The sequence below is a fragment of the Scyliorhinus canicula genome, chromosome 15, assembly GCF_902713615.1.
Source record: "Scyliorhinus canicula chromosome 15, sScyCan1.1, whole genome shotgun sequence".
NCBI classification, from domain to species: Eukaryota; Metazoa; Chordata; class Chondrichthyes; order Carcharhiniformes; family Scyliorhinidae; genus Scyliorhinus; species Scyliorhinus canicula.
This window is the reverse complement of record NC_052160.1, coordinates 28,853,990-28,871,722: the sequence shown is the minus strand read 5'-3', so window position 1 is coordinate 28,871,722 and position 17,733 is coordinate 28,853,990. Positions and strand designations below refer to the sequence as shown.

Genomic DNA, 17,733 nt, shown 5'->3' with positions numbered 1-17,733 from the left:
GCCAGAGCTGCGAGGAGCACACCGGGGCCCCGTCATCCCCCTGGAAATCGCAGAATCATCCTGGACTTACCCCAGGTAAGTCCAGAGTGATTCGCGTGTGATTTTACGCAGGCGTGGGGACATAGCCCCATTACTGGAGAATTACGCTTCATGTCTAAAAGAGATGAGTGGAGTAATCGCAATAAAGATTTCCGATCAGACTCACGTCTTGCTGAGAAAGGTTCTCCAATTGTGAGGTCTGCATTTCTGCACCTACATACTGTAGTTCAGATATATCCAGTTTTCAAATTAAACTGATAAACCCTGCCAAACAGAAGGTTTCACTTTGTGTTTCTTTTGCTGTAGGTGGGAAGTGAGAGAGTGTAGCTTTAGGTTATTCTCATCACTGAGTTCCTCACAGACATGGTGGAACCAAAAACAGAAAATTACCAGATGCCTGGTTGTAAAGCTCCTGGTCTGTCTCGATATGGCAGAGTGGGTAATGCAATTGCTGTGTTGCAATTGTTCTATTGCAGCCTCTGGTACACATTATTTACAGTGCCCATATTTTGCAGAAGTGTTGAATTACATGGTATATGTTTCACATGTGGTAATGGAACCTATTTGTTCCAAGTGGAGAAAGTAAGAATTGTCTGATTATTGCTACCTTTGGTAACCTGTGTGTATCTGGTGTTTTGTTTAGTGGGGCTCCAGTAAAAATCTTCTGTCTGTGATCAGTGCTGGCACGGTCCTTATCCTCAATGAGCAGGTGATGTCTGCTCATTTCAACCAACAAGTAGCAGCCATGCAGGTGGCTCCCAACCAACTGAACCTTACTTTCTTCTCCTCTGGAAACCAGCAGATGCTCCGTACAGACATGCATGTTAAAGGGGTGTATGTCACCAAGGTAAGTGTTTGAAACACATGTATCACTGAAATTGGCTTGTTTGTATATCCTTGAAACCTGCAGATGAAACTCAATGTGTGCCAACACAGGTACTTGGTTTAAACCACCTCTATGCCGGCGGGAGCAGGTGGTGCGAGCGGGCCCCCGGGGTCCTGGGGGGGGGCGTGGGGCGATCGGACCCCGGCGGGTGCCCCCACGGTGGCCTGGCCTGCGATCGGGGCCCACCGATCGGCGGGCGGGCCTGTGCCGTGGGAGCACTCTTTTTCTTCCGCCGCCACCACGGCCTCCACCATGGCAGAGGCGGAAGAGACCCCCTCCACCGCGCATGCGCCGGTGGTGACGTCAGCGGCTGCTGACGCTCCGGCGCATGCGCGGACTCGCACCGACCAGCGAAGGCCTTTCGGCCAGCCCCGACGCCGACCGGCGTGGCGCCAAAGGCCGTTCGCGCCGGCCGGCGGAGTGGGAGCCACTCTGGAAAATCCGCATCTTTGGGGAGGCCCGACGCCGAAGTGGTTGGCGCCACTCCGCTATGCCGGGACGCCCCACCCGCCGGGTAGGGGAGAATTTTGCCCAAGGTATTACTCTCTCACTTCATTTTTTTCACATTTTGCCTTATTGACATGTATGTTTTGGTTTGATGCAATGAATACATGGTCCTTTATTACTACATGTAGGGAAGGTTGAGCCCCCCACACACACTGATTGAAAGGTGCCTATGATCAGAGTATGTTGTGTGTGGAAAATTCTATAAATTGAAGGGTACTTTGTGCAGGGATTCAGGACATGTAGAGTAAAGGTTCCTTGTTCCTGGGATAGGGCCCTGTGGACGTGTGTAGCAATGGCCAACCACATTGCCCTGCTTTTAGTGTCTGCTATTTAAGAACATTTTGCGAAGTCTGTCTATGATTTTGAGAATAATACCCTGCTTCACAGCTGAGTTGCAGCTCTAAAAATGTGCATTTCACAAACTTGTTCAGTTGCCACTTTGAAGATTTATAGTCCATCATGGAGCAGTTTAATTTTGGAGCTATGACTGTAGGTTAAATCTAAAAGTTGATCAGTTCTAATTTGTAGAGCCAGGCACTGAATGAAACCTTTGTTGACTGTTGCTATAGGAAACAGTAGCAGTATGGAATGGAAAACACACAACCGTTTTTGAACCATTTGGGCCATCACTGAGAAATGCAGGTAAAATATCATTAACTTTTTCAGTTGAAATCGGGCAGTTGCTACATTAATAGAGTGGGTAGTGAGCTTCCTGGCTCAGAGTCAGGATATCTAGCCTAACCAGTCCATGCCGATGTTGCTCCTGCAGAGGAATTCCTTCCATCTTTTTTCATCTAAATCTATTATTGCAACCATCTATTTCCTTCTCCCTCCTATGCTTGCCTATTTTTCCTTTTATTGCATCTATACAATTCACTTCAACCACTCCCTTGAATGACGAGTTCTACATTCTTACTGCTCTTTGAATTAAGAGTTTTCTTCTAAATTCCTTATTGGATGTCTTGGTGACTATTTTATATTGATGGCCTCTAATTATACTCTTCCCCACAAGAGGAAACATTCTTGCTGTATCCACTCTTATCAAAACCAAATGAGACAGAAAGTCTTCATTCCCAAACATTTCCAAAAATTGTGTTCAACAATCAAAATCAATTTGTAAAAAAGGAATTCATTTCTTCTACAAAACTTATGAGCTAGGTGATTGTTTTGTGATTGAAATCCATGGTGTCTGGGGACATTAATGGAGTCTGTAGTCATGGGGGCTCAATTAGTTGATTAGTTCATGTGATTTCCCCACTTTGCCTCCCATATCTCTTTTCACCGTTGTATTTCCTATGTTCTTAGCACTGACAATAATGAGCACTGTGGGTTTTCATCCAGGCTCGTTTCCCTGTGATTCTTGTGTTTTGGCTGTCCATGAAGAGAGCATTTACACTGTTGAGCCAAACCGTGTGCAGGTCCGCACCCTGCAGGTAAGTGGATGTCTTCATTTCCTTCGGCATCAGTGGTGTGTTAATCCAGGAGTAATGTTTTTTTAAAATTTAGAGTATCCAATTATTTTTTCCATTAAGGGGCAATTTAGCATGGCCAATCCACCTACCCTGCATATCTTTGGGTTGTGAGGGTGAACCCACGCAGACACGGGGAGCATGTGCACACTGCATACGGACAGTGACCCAGGGCCGGGATTCAAAACCGGGTCCTCCGTGCTGCCCACTCCAGGAGTAATTGGTTGCAAATCTTTAATACTTTGAAGAGTTCTTGTTTGCATTCTGTGCTACAATTGTCACCAGTCCATATTCATTTCTATATGCTAGAATCTAGACAGTGCAGAAATAATCTCAATAGCTGCTTAAATAGCTTTGTACTTGCTGTTATAATTATGGCCTTTATAGCTAATGGTTGTCACTTTCAGAGACTTGTATAAACCACAGGTCCGCCTATTCAGCTGTCAAAAACAAGTTCAGTAAAGCAACCCAATGATGGCACAGGTAGAAATGTGCAAAAAGTTTTGGTCCTGCATATTGTAACACATTCTCGACCAAAAAGTCTTGTTTATTTTATACAGCAGGATGAGTGGCCACTTTATCAGATAGACCTCCTTCCAATTTCTGTTGTGGAAGCTTAGACAGCCATGCATCAACTCTCAATTGCTAGTTGTATTGTGCTGCACCCTAAATGCAGATGTATTTCACCCTAACCCCAAATGGAATCACAGTATTGGTTGTGTAGATAGGTAAGATGCATAGTGTGGTACTCAACCATACAGGACAGAGAGGTGCTGTATTCAATGCCCTTCCAGGTGGTGGTAAAGTCACTGCAGTCAGAGGAGAGCGGTAGGAGGGTGGTGGAAAATTGGAATACTTTCCCATCCTATTTGCTGACCAGAGACACCTGCAAAAAGTGGATGCATGGAAGTCAGGTGTAACAGTTACATACGCGCCACGCAAGTGCCAGGCAATTAACATCTCCGACAAGAGATGATCTAACCACCGCCCTTGACATTCAATGGCATTACCATTGCTGAATCCCCCACAATCAACATTCTGGGGGTTACCATTGATCAGAAACTGAACTGGACTAGCCACATTAATACTGTGGCTACCAGGGTAGGTCAAAGGCTAGGAATCCTACGGCGGGTAACTCACCTCCTGACCCCCAAAGGCACAAGTCAGGAGTGGAATGGAATACTCTCCACTTGCCTGGATGAGTGCAGCCCCAACAACACTCAAGAAACTCGACAACATCCAGGACAAAGCAGCGCGCTTGATTGCTCCCCCTTCCACAAATATTCAAACCCTCCAACACCGACGAACAGTGGCAGCCATGTGTACCATCGACAGGATGCACTGCAGTAACTCACCAAGGTTCCTTCGGCAACACCTTCCACACGACCACTACCAGCTAGAAGGACAAGAGCAGCAGATACCTGGGAACCCACCACCTGGAGATTCCCCTCCAAGTCACTCACCACCCTGACTTGGAAATATATCGCTGCTCCTTCACTGTCGCTGGGCAACATCCTTGAACTCTCTGCCTTACAGCGCAGTGGGTGTACCTACACCTTTAAGGACTGGAGCGGTTCAAGAAGGCAACTCATCACCACCTTCTGAAGAGCAACTTGGGATGGGCAATAAATGCTGGCCTAACCAGCGATGCCCACATCCCGTAAAGGAATTTTTAAAAACTCCAATATGTTCTGACATTTTTGAATAGTAACTACTTTGGTTTTGAAACTGGGTTGTCCTTGCCTGAGCCACAGCAGCAGAGGATGTGGTGGAGTCTGTGTAGGAACATCTGGCTAAACAGAGGGACTCCTCAATCCTGAATGTTTCCTATTCAGGGAAAACAGTGGGTGGAACACACTGACTGCATTGTACAGCACAGATGAAGAGAACGAAGAAGACATAGATCAGACTGCTTTTCTTCAAATCATTCTGGCAACTGTGAATTTCTAATGCGCCTTAGCAACCAAAAGAACAAATTGACTGGAGTCTCGAGCAAAGCAAAGTCTTTACAGAAAGATTCAACTAGGTTATGCAGCTGATAAAACAGACAAAGGGAAAGTGTTCATAAAGATTGCTCATAGAGTAATATTTTATAGATTGTGCCTTTTTGTTCTTTCCCCTTTGAGGAATTGGATAATGAAATTTCTACTTGAAATAAATGTACATTGCAAGATCAGTTCATTGTCTAATGAAAGTGTTTTGTGGTTTTAAAACCAGAACAAGGTCTGTGAGAGAGATCCTGTGGAAATGAGAAAAATTCCAGAAGCTTAAAAATAATTCACAGACCAGAGTTTAGTATCCTGGACGTATTACCAAAAGCCCTCTTAGACATCCTCAAGGCAATGGGGGGGAGAAGGGTGTATGGAGGGAGGAGCGGGTGGTGGATGTGAAGGTAGTTGTGCAATACAAGAGCAGAAAATCATAAAGAGAAGGTAAAAAGACCCAGAAAGCTAATATCCACATTCTTCCAAATTAATTTTGAAGAAAGTATTTGGAGGTTAATTTCTGCATCTGCGCTCTGATTAGAATAACTGCTGTATTATCATTGTGTGATGCTGACCGTGGCAGTCCTGAGTGTGTTCTTCCTTTCAGGGTACAGTCAAGCAGCTGCTTGTGTTCAATGAGACAGAGGGAAACCCATGTCACCTTCACATCTGTGGAAACTTCCTGGTCGTAGGGACGGACACATCACATTTGAAGGTCTTCGATCTTTCCCGCAGGTATTGTACACAATCCTGTATACACTTGAATTAAACTTATTTATAGAGTCATAGATGTTTACAGCATGGAAACAGGCCCTTCGGCCCAGTTTGTCCATGTCGCCCAGTTTCTATCACTAAGCTAGTCCCACTTGCCCACATTTGGCCCACCTCCCTCTCTACCCACCCTGCACATGTAACTGTCTAACTGCTTTGTAAAGGAAAAAATTGTACCCGCCTTTACCACTGCCTCTGGCAGCTTGTTACAGATGCTCACCACCTTCTGTGTGAAAAGATTTCCCCTCTGGTCTTTTTTGTATCTCTCCCCTCTCACCGTAAACCTATGTCCTCCAGTTCTAGACTCCTCTATCTTTGTGAAAGATGTTGACCATCTACTTTATCGATGCTCCTCATTATCTTATAGATCTCTCGGGGGGGAAAAAGTCCCAGCCTATCCAGCCTCTCCTTATAACTCAGGCCATCAAGTCCTGGTAATATCTTCGTAAATCTCTTCTGCACTCTTTCTAGTTTAACAATATCCTTCCTATAATAGGGTGACCAGAACTGAACACAGTATTCCATGTGTGCTCTTACCAATATCTTGTACAACTTCAACAAGACAACCCAACTCCTGTATTCAATATTCTGATCAATAAAACCTAGCATGTTGAATGCCTTCTTCACCACCCTGTCCACCTCCAACTCCACCTTCAAGGAGCTATGAACCTGTACCCCTCAATCTCTTTGTTCTGTAACTCTCCCCAACTCCCTACCATTAACTGAGTAGGTCCTGCCCTGATTTGATCTACCAAAATGATCTCCTCACATTTATCCAAATTAAACTCCATCTGCCATTCATCGGCCCACTGGCCCAATTGGTCAAGATCCTGTTGCAATCTTGTGTAACCTTCTTCACTCTCCACTATGCCACCAATCTTGGTGTCATCTGCAAACTTACTAACCATTCCTCCCATATTCTCATCCAAATCATTAATATATATAACAAATAACAGTGGACCTATCACCAATCACTGAGGCATACCGCTGGTCACAGGTTTCCAGTTTGAAAAACAACCCTCCACAACCACCCTTTGGCTTCGGTCGCCAAGCCAATTTTGTATCCAGTTGGTTACCTCACCCTGGATTCCGTGAGATTTAACCCTTTGCAACAACCTACCATGCGGTACCTTGTCAAAGGCCTTGCTAAAGTCCACATAGACAACGTTGACTGCACTGCCCTCATCTACCTTCTTGGTTACCCCTTCAAAAAACTCAATCAAATTGATTGATTGATTGATATTTATTGTTGCATGTACCGAAGTACAGTGAAAAGTATGTTTCTGGGGCCAAGGGAACATACACAGTACGTATAGTAGACAAAAGAATAATCGACAGAGAACATTGACAATGGTACATCAACAAATAGTGATTGGTTACAGTGCGAAACAAGGGCCAAACAAGAGCAGCATAGGGCGCCGTGAATTTGTGATACATGACTTTCCCCTTAGTGACTGTGCTGACTTTCCCTAATTAGCCCTTGCCTTTCTAAATGTTTGTAGATCCTGTCCCTCAGAATACCTTCTAACAATTTACCCATGACAGAAGTAAGGCTAACCGGTCTGTGGTTCCCAGGCTTATCCCTACAGTCCTTCTTAAACAAGGGCACAACATTTGCTACCCTCCAATCTTCAGGCACCTCTCCTTTGGTTAAGGTTTAACCAAAAGGCCACCCATGAAACAAAAACAGAAAACACTGGAGAAACTCAGAAGGTCTGGCAGCATCTGTGGAGAGGGAAACAGAGTTAATGTTTCGAATCCATATGATCCTGCTACAGAACTGAAGAGGATAGAAATGTAATGAATTATATATTTGGAGAAGGGGTGGGGCAGAATGGAACGTCAGGGATATGTCAGAGCTTCCTTTTGTCTATGATGTACGTCGACAAAATGTACTGTGTACGTTCCCTTGGCCACAGAAAAATACTTTTCACTGCACTTCGGTACATATGACAATAAATATCAATCAATCTATAGAGAGATTGACAAAGAAGTCATGGACATCAGACAAAGGGAATGTTAATGGTGCCATTAAGGACTAAAATAAAGGCACCGTTGTCCCAAATGACCATAGGCTGCTTCCCCCTTTGAAGGGGAGAGCTGAATGGTGGTGATTTAACCTGAGGGTCACTACATCTCAGGCGTGGATCAAGGTTGAGAAGGTGGAGCCTTCATGAATAAATAATTAATAATATTAATAAAGAAGGACACGAGGTTTTGAGAGAAATACGCTGAGTTGAAATGGCAAGCGACTGGAAGGTTGGGGTCATGCTTGCAGATGGAGCAGATGTAAAGCGGGGACCCAGTCTGCATTTAGTCTCCCCATTGTGGAGGAGACCCACTTTGGGAACAGTGAATGCAGTAGACTAAATTAAAGAAAGTGAAAGTGAAATGCTGTTTCACCTGAAAGGACTGTTTGAAATGAAATTGTTTTCCTATACTGAGGTTACTACATTGGTAAAAATGCTGCTCAAAATAAAAAGAATAAAGCTGGAAATAAGGAACATGATAATAAGTCAGGTTTGTCAGATACATCAAATGAACCACATTGAAAAGTAATTTCCTGGTTAGTATATGGGTTCATTTGAAGGACTTTGATCAAATTAATGGAAATAAATCTCTGGAGTGTTATTTTCGAAAGTTAATATCAAAGCAATCCCATTTCCTCTTTATTTAAGTGTTGCACTACAAACTGAGGATAACATGCAAAGATACATGGATAGTGCATTTCACACATTGGGCCTGCTCATTTCAGTTTGTGATCCATTCTTTTATAAAGTGCTTATAGTCCCCTGTTGTTTCATTTTTGTTTTCTGTTTCATCTCGACAGTGCAGAAGGAGGCCATTAGGCCCATCACGTCTGCACCAACACTTGGAAAGAGCACTCTATCTCAGCCCATGTCCCCACCCTATCCCCTTCACCCAGTAACCGCACCTAACCTTTTAGACACTAAGGAGCAATTTAGCAAAGCCAGTTCACTTAATCTGCGCATCTTTGGACTGTGGGAGAAAACCCATGCAGACACGGGGAAAAAGTGCAAACTCCACCCAGACGGTCACCCGAGGCTGGTGCTGTGAGGCAGCAGTGCTAACCACTGTGGCACCGTGCAGCCCTTTTAAACAAGCCACGCAGTGATATTATTCTGTTACAAGAATTATTGAGGGACTGTGTTTTACTGCTAAGCACTGTTGCTGCCTTGGAGGTTATTTCAAATATCGTTACATAGAGCATCACTGAAACTGTACTTGAACATATTTAATTACTGGACCATTGACATTAATCACCTCACACACTAGAGGGTGCTGACGTGAAGCACAAGCAAAACTAACAGGCAGGACTGTGACTCACTCTTATTAAAGTTCACAAGCTCTGGTTCCTTTTCAGACATGTTGGCTCTTCCTAATCAAACATTTTTCCATACAACTACTAATTCTATCCTGAATAATTGTTTCTCGAAGCTTTTCCACCACTGATGTTAAACTGATTTCCCTGTAATTGCTGGGGCTATTCTTGTAACCCTTTTTGAACAAAGGTGTAACATTTGCAATTCTCCAGTCCTCTGGCACCTCCGAGTGTAGAGTAGACTAGAAGATTATGGCCAGAAATTCTGTAATTTCCATTCTCACTTCCTTCTGAAATGGATCTTTGGATACATCTCATCCAGTGCCTTGTCAACTTTCAGTACCGACAGTCGATCCAACACTTCCTCCTTATCAATTTTGAATCTTTCTGGGGAAATAATTCCCTCCTCTGTCACCATGTCCTGGGTAACACGTACCTCCTTGGTAAATACTAAAACAAAGTATTTATTTAATATCTCAGCTATGCCCCTTGCTCCATGGGTGAATTCCCTTTTAGGTCCCTAATCGGCGCTACTCCTCCTGTTTACCACCCTTTTACTATTTATATGCCTACAGAAGACTTTAGGATCATATCTGTTTTGGAGGTATCCCATTGTTCGGCTGCAGTTTTTCCCTCTAACTGTTTGTTTCAGTCTAACCAGCCCAGCGCCATTTTTGCCCCATTGAAGTCGGCTCTCTCCCAGTTAATTAATTTTACTCTGGATTGCTTATTTTCCTTTTCTATCATCATCCTAAACCTTACAATACAATGATCACTGTCTCCTAAATTTCCCCCCACATACACTTGAATTAACTTTGCCCACCTCATTTCCAAGAACCAGGTCCAAAAATGCATTATTTATTGTTGGACTGGACACATACTGTTGTCGAAAATTTTCCTGAACGCAATCTAGGAACTTTTGCCCCTCTCTGCCCTTTATCCTACCACTGTCCCAGTCTACATCCAGATAATTAAAGTCCCTCATTAAAACTACTCTATAATTCAAGTTTTTCTTATTGACCATGTGATTAGACTTGTGCAGAACACTACTTGTGTTTGAATAATTTGTGACACCCAAAGTCTAGCTTCCCATTTATACAATGTGCCAGAAAATAACTTGTTGCCGTGGAACTTCACCGTGGCAAATATCAGTACCTTCGGGGCAGGGGGAGAATAATAAACAAAAATAGTCGGTTGTTTCAATACGTGGCACTCATCCCTCTGAGTTAGGAAGCCGTAAGTTCAAACTCCAAAAACTTGAGCACGAAATCCAGTGTAGTGAGCAGGGAGTGCTGCAATGTCAGAAGTGTTGTCTTTTGGTTGAGATGTTAAACTGAGGCACCATCTGACTTCTGAAATGGATGTAACAGATCCCATGGCACTGTTGGGAAAAGAGCTTCACAGGACTGAAGTTTGAAGATTGGACTCATTATTTTACAGTGACTTCAACCCAAAGTGACCCTACTCACTAGGATTTAGGTAGTCTCATCTGGAACATTTCTGCAGATGGAAATTCCATGAATTTTCCACCTGTTGCTGAGCTGATCTAATCACATAGTACATGGCGTGGATGAATTATCTTACCCGTCAAACAAAAGAACATGACAATTACATGAGAAGAGGTTACTGAGAAGGTTATTTCCTTTGCGTGTATGATTCTGGCTGGTGATTTTCAGTAACTGGGGAAAACTGATGAAACATATGCTACTTATTTTGTCTATCCTACAGGCTTCACTGTTGTTATGGGAACAAATTAGTATCAGTGTCCTGACACTGGCCTAACCTGATGATCATTCTGTTCTGCAGGGAAGCAAAGCCTCACTGTAATGCTAAAAACCTGGTAGAGCATGTCCCCAATCTGGGGGGTATTACATCTGTGAAGTGCAGCTCCAATGGTAATAACGTCAGCATTCTCATCAACAGGGTAAGTTAAACCCCAAACAGACTTTCCTACGCAGCTGGACCAGCAATGGTAAGAGTGAAACCTGTTTCTTCAGTGGCATTCTGTCATGAGGTTGGAGGTGCATGGTTTTAATTCCATCATATAATCAGCATAAAGGCAATTCCACAACTCTGTGCTGTCACTTGTTGTCTATACTCATGGGGAGTGGGTCAGAGACATGGCTACAGCATAGTAAGCCCATTCCTGAACCACTGTCCCTGGGAGCATTAAATCACTCTTGTATTTGCAATATATCTAAATGTAAACTAATCAAGCTCTTCTCCAGGATTTCAACAGTCTACACTGACCATTCAGTGCAGTACAAAGTGCCAGCCGTGGCGCAGTGAGTAACATTCTTGCCTTGAGATCAGGTGGTTGTAAGTTTAAGTCCTGTTTCAGGACTTGAGCACAGAAATCAAGGCTGACACTTCAGCATAATATTGCATTGTGGGAGCTGCCATCTTTCAGAAGCAATGTTAAACATGGGCCCCAGCTGTAGTCTTGGGTGGACCTAAACTATCCCATGGCACTATTTTGAAGAAGAGCTGGGGATTTATCCCTGGTGTCCTGCCCAATATTTATCTTTCAGTCAACAACACAGAGTGGTAACACAAATGAAATATTGTATTATTTGGAAGACACCAGCCTGGGTACAATAAGCAGTTTTAGCCACTTAAGAATAGAAGGATTATATTACCATTGAGAAAGGTACAGAGGTGCGACAAAGATGATACTTGGACCCATTCTGCAGTATTGTGTGTAACCATCTGATCGCTGGGTAAATACTATTGCCTGTGACCAAAATATTATGTTGAGTTCCAAGAACAATGCTGATCTATCTGTTCATTGAGTTCTGCCTGAGGATAGGTCCTAGCACATGAGATTCTTGAGTCATTTACCAGGAAAAAGTAGTTGGTTTACTGTTGTCTTCTGTGTTAGCTTTATCTTCCAAGTCATTTCACCCAGCTGGTCTATAGCCAAAGCTAAAGAGCCCCGACAGGGGGCCAGCTGCTTCCATTAAACACAAATTCCATGAAAATTTATGCAGCAGAACACAAATTTGATAAGTGTTTTATTCAACTGTAGGACATTTATTAGTTACCTTTTTTTTAATAAACAATTTTATTGAGGTAGTTTTTGGCTTTATAAACAGTTACAGACATCATCAGAAAAAAGGCAAAAATGTGCAAACATCCACGTACTTTCAATACTTCCATCGTAACATATTGCACAAGCCCGCTCCTCTCCCACCGGTACTACCAGCCATATTTTCCCTCCTACTCTACTCTACCCCCCCCCCCCACCCCCTGCTGACGCTCACTCTCCCGCAAAGAAGTCAATAAATGGTTGCCACCTCCGGGCGAACCCCTCCACAGATCCCCTCAAGGCGAACTTAATTTTTTCCATACCCAGGAAACTCGACATGTCCGCAAGCCACCACTCAGTCTTTGGGGGCTTTGAGTCCCTCCACGCCAATAGTATTCGTCGCCGGGCTATCAGGGAAGCAAAGGCCAAAACATTGGCCTCTTTCTCCCCCTGGACCCCCGGGTCTTCCGAAACCCCCAAAATTGCCACCCCTGGACTCATCACCACCCTTGTTTTTAGCACCCGGGACATGACCCCCGCAAATCCCTCCCAGTACCCCCTCAGCTTAGGGCATGCCCAAAACGTGTGAACGTGGTTCGCTGGTCCTCCCGCGCACCTAGGTCCTCTATCCCGAAGAATTTGCTCATCCGAGCCACCGTCATGTGGGCCCGGTGAACGACCTTAAACTGAATCAGCCCGAGCCTAGCACATGTCGCGGTCGAATTTACCCTACTCAGGGCCTCTGCCCACAGCCCATCCTCCATTTCCCCGCCTAGTTCCTCCTCCCATTTAAGTTTCAGTTCCTCTGTCTGGGACCCTTCCTCCCTCATGAGCACCTTATAAATACCCGAGACTCTACCCTCCCCTTCTTCCCTCCTAGAGACTATTCTGTCTAGGATCCCCATTGGCGGGAGGCGTGGGAAAGATGGGACCTGTCTACGAACAAAGTCCCGCAACTGTAGGTATCTAAAATCATTTCCCCTTACCAACCCAAATTTCTCCTCCAAGCTCCTCAAACTCGCAACGCTCCCTTCCAGGAACATATCACCCACCCTTCCCGCCCTTTATTAATTACCATTAATGGAGTTTCCAGTTGGTGGCAGAAGCCATGTTTCTGTGTGACTTTCTGGTATTCCAGGCACTTGCTTTTAGAGTCTGGTGTATTAGACCAAGGAAGGGGTAATATTCCTATTTAAATGCAAAGCTCTGTGTGACTTCTCTGAACAATAAAGATTCAGGATGATGTTAAGTCCAACACTACCTGCTGGTCCCTGGAGTTTCATTAAGCTTGTTTATACAAGTAATATTGTGTTGTGACAATGGAACAAGTTGGCTCTTTACAGGACTGCATGTAATCCAAGCTGTGAAACTGGATTTTCAGTTGTTGTCACAATATATATTTTTCCTAACTATAGTCTGATTTTACAAACTCCGGGGAGCAAAGTGAATTGGGAATTTCCTGAGATATCACGGTCCTGCACCACATTCAGTGGGAATGTGCACAGGTAGACAGGGCAAAATTCATTTTAAGATTATATTTGGAGTGATCTTGCTTTATTTCATGTCCATCTGGCAGGCTGCATTTTATTTAAAAAATAAATTTAGAGTACCCAATTTTTTTTTCCAATTAAGGGGCAATTTGGAATGGCCAACCCACCTAACCCAGACATCTTTGGGTTGTGGGACCTGTTCCATTAGCCTGTTCTACTGAATTTTAATTCTCATAGCAATGTGTGGGGAAAATTGTGTTTGTTCTATTTTTTTGATGTTTGGTTTGGAACTTTAGCCTGTATTCTATTTGGGATACTTATGATGTGTTTGGATGTTTTCCCTCCAGCTGAATGGAACTCCAGACTCCAGGGCCTTCTTTTATGATGTGGAGATGGACACTTTGAATTACTTTGACTTTGAAACCGGGCGACCAAGCAGTGAAAGCTGTTCTATGCCTCGTGTGGATGAGGGTGAGATGGAAAAGTGAGTAAGTTGAGTTTGCTACTGAATGAGAGAGGTCACTTTATGGTTGCTGAGAGCAGCTTAAAACAACACAAAAATTACATTTCAATAGTGCACCTTGTATCATAGAACATACAGTGCAGAAGGAGGTCATTCGGCCCATCGAGTCTGCACCGACCCACTTAAGCCCTCACTTCCACCCTATCCCCGTAACCCAATGACCCCTCCTAACCTTGTGGTCATTGCTCACGATGCTGTGCCGAACTTTTGTCCTAGTTTAATTATAGTGTCCAAAATTCTATGATAATCTACGGGCAATTTATCATGGCCAATCCACCTAACCCGCACATCTTTGGATTGTGGGAGGAAACCGGAGCACCCGGAGGAAACCCGCGCACACGGGGAGGATGTGCAGACTCCACACAGACAGTGACCCAAGCCGGAATCGAACCTGGGACCCTGGAGCTATGAAGCAGTTGTGCAAACCCCACACGGACAGTGACCCAGGGCCGGGATTCGAACCCGGGTCCCCAGCGCCGCAGTCCCAGTGCTATCCACTGCGCCACATGCCGCCCTTAAATGAGATAGATTTTGAACAGATCTAGCAACTCAAAACTGAGCATCGATGAGGTACTGTGTGCCACCAGTAGCAGCAATGAATACAAGCACAATCTGTAACCTCATGGTCCGGCATATTCCCCCACTCTACCATTATCATCAAGCTGGGGGATCAACCCTGGTTCAATGAAGTGTGCAGGAGGGCATGCCAGGAGAGCATTTATACTCTATTGAGCAAAACAAACAACAAAGTAAACCAAATTAACAAATTGAAGGACAAATTAAAATGCAGCCCCTTAAAGGGCAGTTGCTGAAAACAAAAATAATTCACAAAGGAAACTTAAAAACATCAAATTAAAATATGCCAAAAGTGTCAATAAAGCTTCCAACGGGCATGGAAGGCCTTGATGGTGCTGAGTGCGCTTTTGAGCAAAATAGATAGCCCACTAAACCAAATTAACAAACTGAGCGACACCCTCAAATTAACAAACACCCTCTACAGGGCTTCGCTCTACACCTCGTCATCTAAAATGGGCTCTAATTCCTCCCCCCACCTGGCCTTAACCCCCTCCACCGACACGGAATCCTCCAATATAATCCATCCATAAGTACCAGATGTGCTTTGTTCCTCCGACCCTGCGTGAAAGAACCCTCTCCAATGGAATGGTTGGTGCCACGGGGAATGTCGGAAAATCTGTTTTGCAAAGTTGCAAACTTGTAAATATCTGAATAAGTCAGCTTGCGAGAGCCCAAACATTTCCTCTGAACTGGCAAACTGTCCCTCCAGGTACAGAACACCCGTTCTCTCCAAACCCCCCCCCCCCCCCCCCAAGTGGCATCCTCGCAGGCTTGAACAGATGGCCATTGAACCTTAACCGTGTCATTAATGAGACATTGACAACTGGAGGAGGAGGCTCCACAAATATTCCCATTCTCCACAAAGGTCGTGTACCACATATCAGTATAAAAGACAAGGCTGAATAATTTGCAGCCATCTTCAGCCAGAAGTGCCAAGTGGATGATCCATCTCAGCCTCCTTCTGAGGTCCCTAGTATCACAGATGCCAGTCTTCAGTCAATTCAACTCACTCCACATGATATTTGGGGCCTCACGGTAGCATGGTGGTTAGCATCAATGCTTCACAGCTCCAGGGTCCCAGGTTCGATTCCCGGCTGAGTCACTGTCTGTGTGGAGTCTGCACGTCCTCCCCGTGTGTGCGTGGGTTTCCTCCGGGTGCTCCGGTTTCCTCCCACAGTCCAAAGATGTGCGGGTTAGGTGGATTGGCCATGCTAAATTGCCCATAGTGTAAGGTTAATGGGGGGATTGTTGGGTTACGGGTATACGGGTTACGTGGGTTTAAGTAGGGTGATCATTGTTCGGCACAACATCGAGGGCCGAAGGGCCTGTTCTGTGCTGTAATGTTCTATGTTCTATATCAAAAAATGGCAGAACGCCTTGGATACTGCATAGACCCTGACAATGCTCTGGCAATAGTACTGGAAATTTGTGTTCCAGAAATAGCCGTGCGCCTAGCCAAGCTGTTCCAGTACAGGAGTCCTGGCTTGTCGTCCCAGCGGTCAACGGAGCAGCTGATGCAATTTATCCAGGAGGGCTTTGCCAAACAGAAGCAGGAATGCTTGGACCTGATTAAAGAATCAATCACGCGGCTGGAATTTAGACTGGATGCCCATGATCGGGCAATTCAGAAAGTAGAGAAGCCACTGGCTGAGCAGGAGGAACAGCAAACTGTGGTGCAGTTGGAGCTGGGGGTGCTGAGAGACCAGCAGAAAAGGCTCCTGGAGAAGGTGGAGGACCTAGAGAATAGGTACCGCTAGCAGAACTTGGGAATCGTTGGGATCCCGGAGGGGTCCGAAGGAGGGGTCGCTGGGACATACATGGCGGCCATGTTCGAGAAGCTGGTGGAGGATGGGACGTTCTCCCGACACTTGGAGGTGGACAGGGCTCACAGAGCGCTCGCGAGTAAGCCGCAATAGGTGACCCCCCGAGGGCAATGGTGGTGAGATTCCACAGGTATTTGGACAAGGAGCGTATTTTACAGTGGGTCAGGCAGACACGGAGCTGTAAATCGGAGAGCAGTATCCTGCGGATCTATCAGGATCTGAGTGCAGAGGTGGCCAGGAGAAAAGCGGGGTTCAACCAGATAAGGTTGACCCTTTTTAAAAAATAAATTTAGATTACCCAATTATTTTTTCCAATTAAGGGGCAATTTAGCGTGGCCAATACACCTACTCTGCACGTTTTTGGGTTGTGGGGGCGAAACCCACGCAGACACGGGGAGAATGTGCAAACTCCACACGGACAGTGACCCAGAGCTGGGATCGAACCTGGGACCTCAGCGCCGTGAGGCGGTTGTGCTAACCACTAGGCCACCGTGCTGCCCTAGGTTGACCCTTTTTAAGAAAAAGGTGAAGTTCGGACTGCTGTATCCGGCCCGTCTTGGGTCACGTATGAGGAGCAACATTTTTGTTTCGAGTCACCCGAGGAAGCGCTGGACTTCGCAAAAAGGAAAGGACTGGTGGCGGATTGAGGACTTTGAACTTTGCTGCAAAGTTCACGTTTTAAAAAAGTTTCTTGTTTTGTTTTGTTTTGTGGATGCTATTTGTAATGCCTTCTGTATTGATTTGGGGCCAGTTGCAGAGCTGTGAGTTAAAGTTCACATTTGCACTGATGGAGGTGTGTTTGTTAGATGCTGGAACTTCTGCTTGATCTTTTCTTTGTTTTGCAGATTTTGTCGGGCAATTGTGTTGGGATTGTTTTTCATTTGAATATGTGTGGATGAGCGTGTGTGGGGGGGAACAATAGGTGGGAAAATGTCTGGCGCCAAGGGCGGGGGCCACCAAACCAGCTGGGCAGGCTGGCTCACAGAAGCGCAGTGGGGGGTGAGCAGATGTTAGGCTTATAGAGCATAGAGAAATACAGCACAGAACAGGCCCTTCGGCTCACGATGTTGTGCCGAACTTTTGTCCTAGTTTAATTATAGTGTCCAAAATTCTATGATAATCTACGGGCAATTTATCATGGCCAATCCACCCAACCTGCACATCTTTGGATTGTGGGAGGAAACCGGAGCACCCGGAGGAAACCCGCGCACACGGGGAGGGTGTGCAGACTCCACACAGACAGTGACCCAAGCCGGAATTGAACCTGGGACCCTGGAGCTATGAAGCAGTTGT

General features: G+C 45.1%; 1 protein-coding gene across 1 annotated transcript in view; it reads left to right on the top strand.

Annotated features, from left to right (window-relative positions):
• The window catches only part of ift140 (intraflagellar transport 140 homolog (Chlamydomonas)), a 174,426-nt gene that overhangs the window by 28,376 nt on the left and 128,317 nt on the right, over positions 1-17,733 (top strand). The window contains exons 10-15 of the mRNA XM_038820731.1: positions 683-886; positions 2,002-2,074; positions 2,774-2,865; positions 5,494-5,621; positions 10,807-10,924; positions 13,866-14,002. Of these exons, the coding sequence (XP_038676659.1) occupies positions 683-886; positions 2,002-2,074; positions 2,774-2,865; positions 5,494-5,621; positions 10,807-10,924; positions 13,866-14,002 (752 nt within the window). The remainder of the gene's footprint in view (positions 1-682; positions 887-2,001; positions 2,075-2,773; positions 2,866-5,493; positions 5,622-10,806; positions 10,925-13,865; positions 14,003-17,733) is intronic.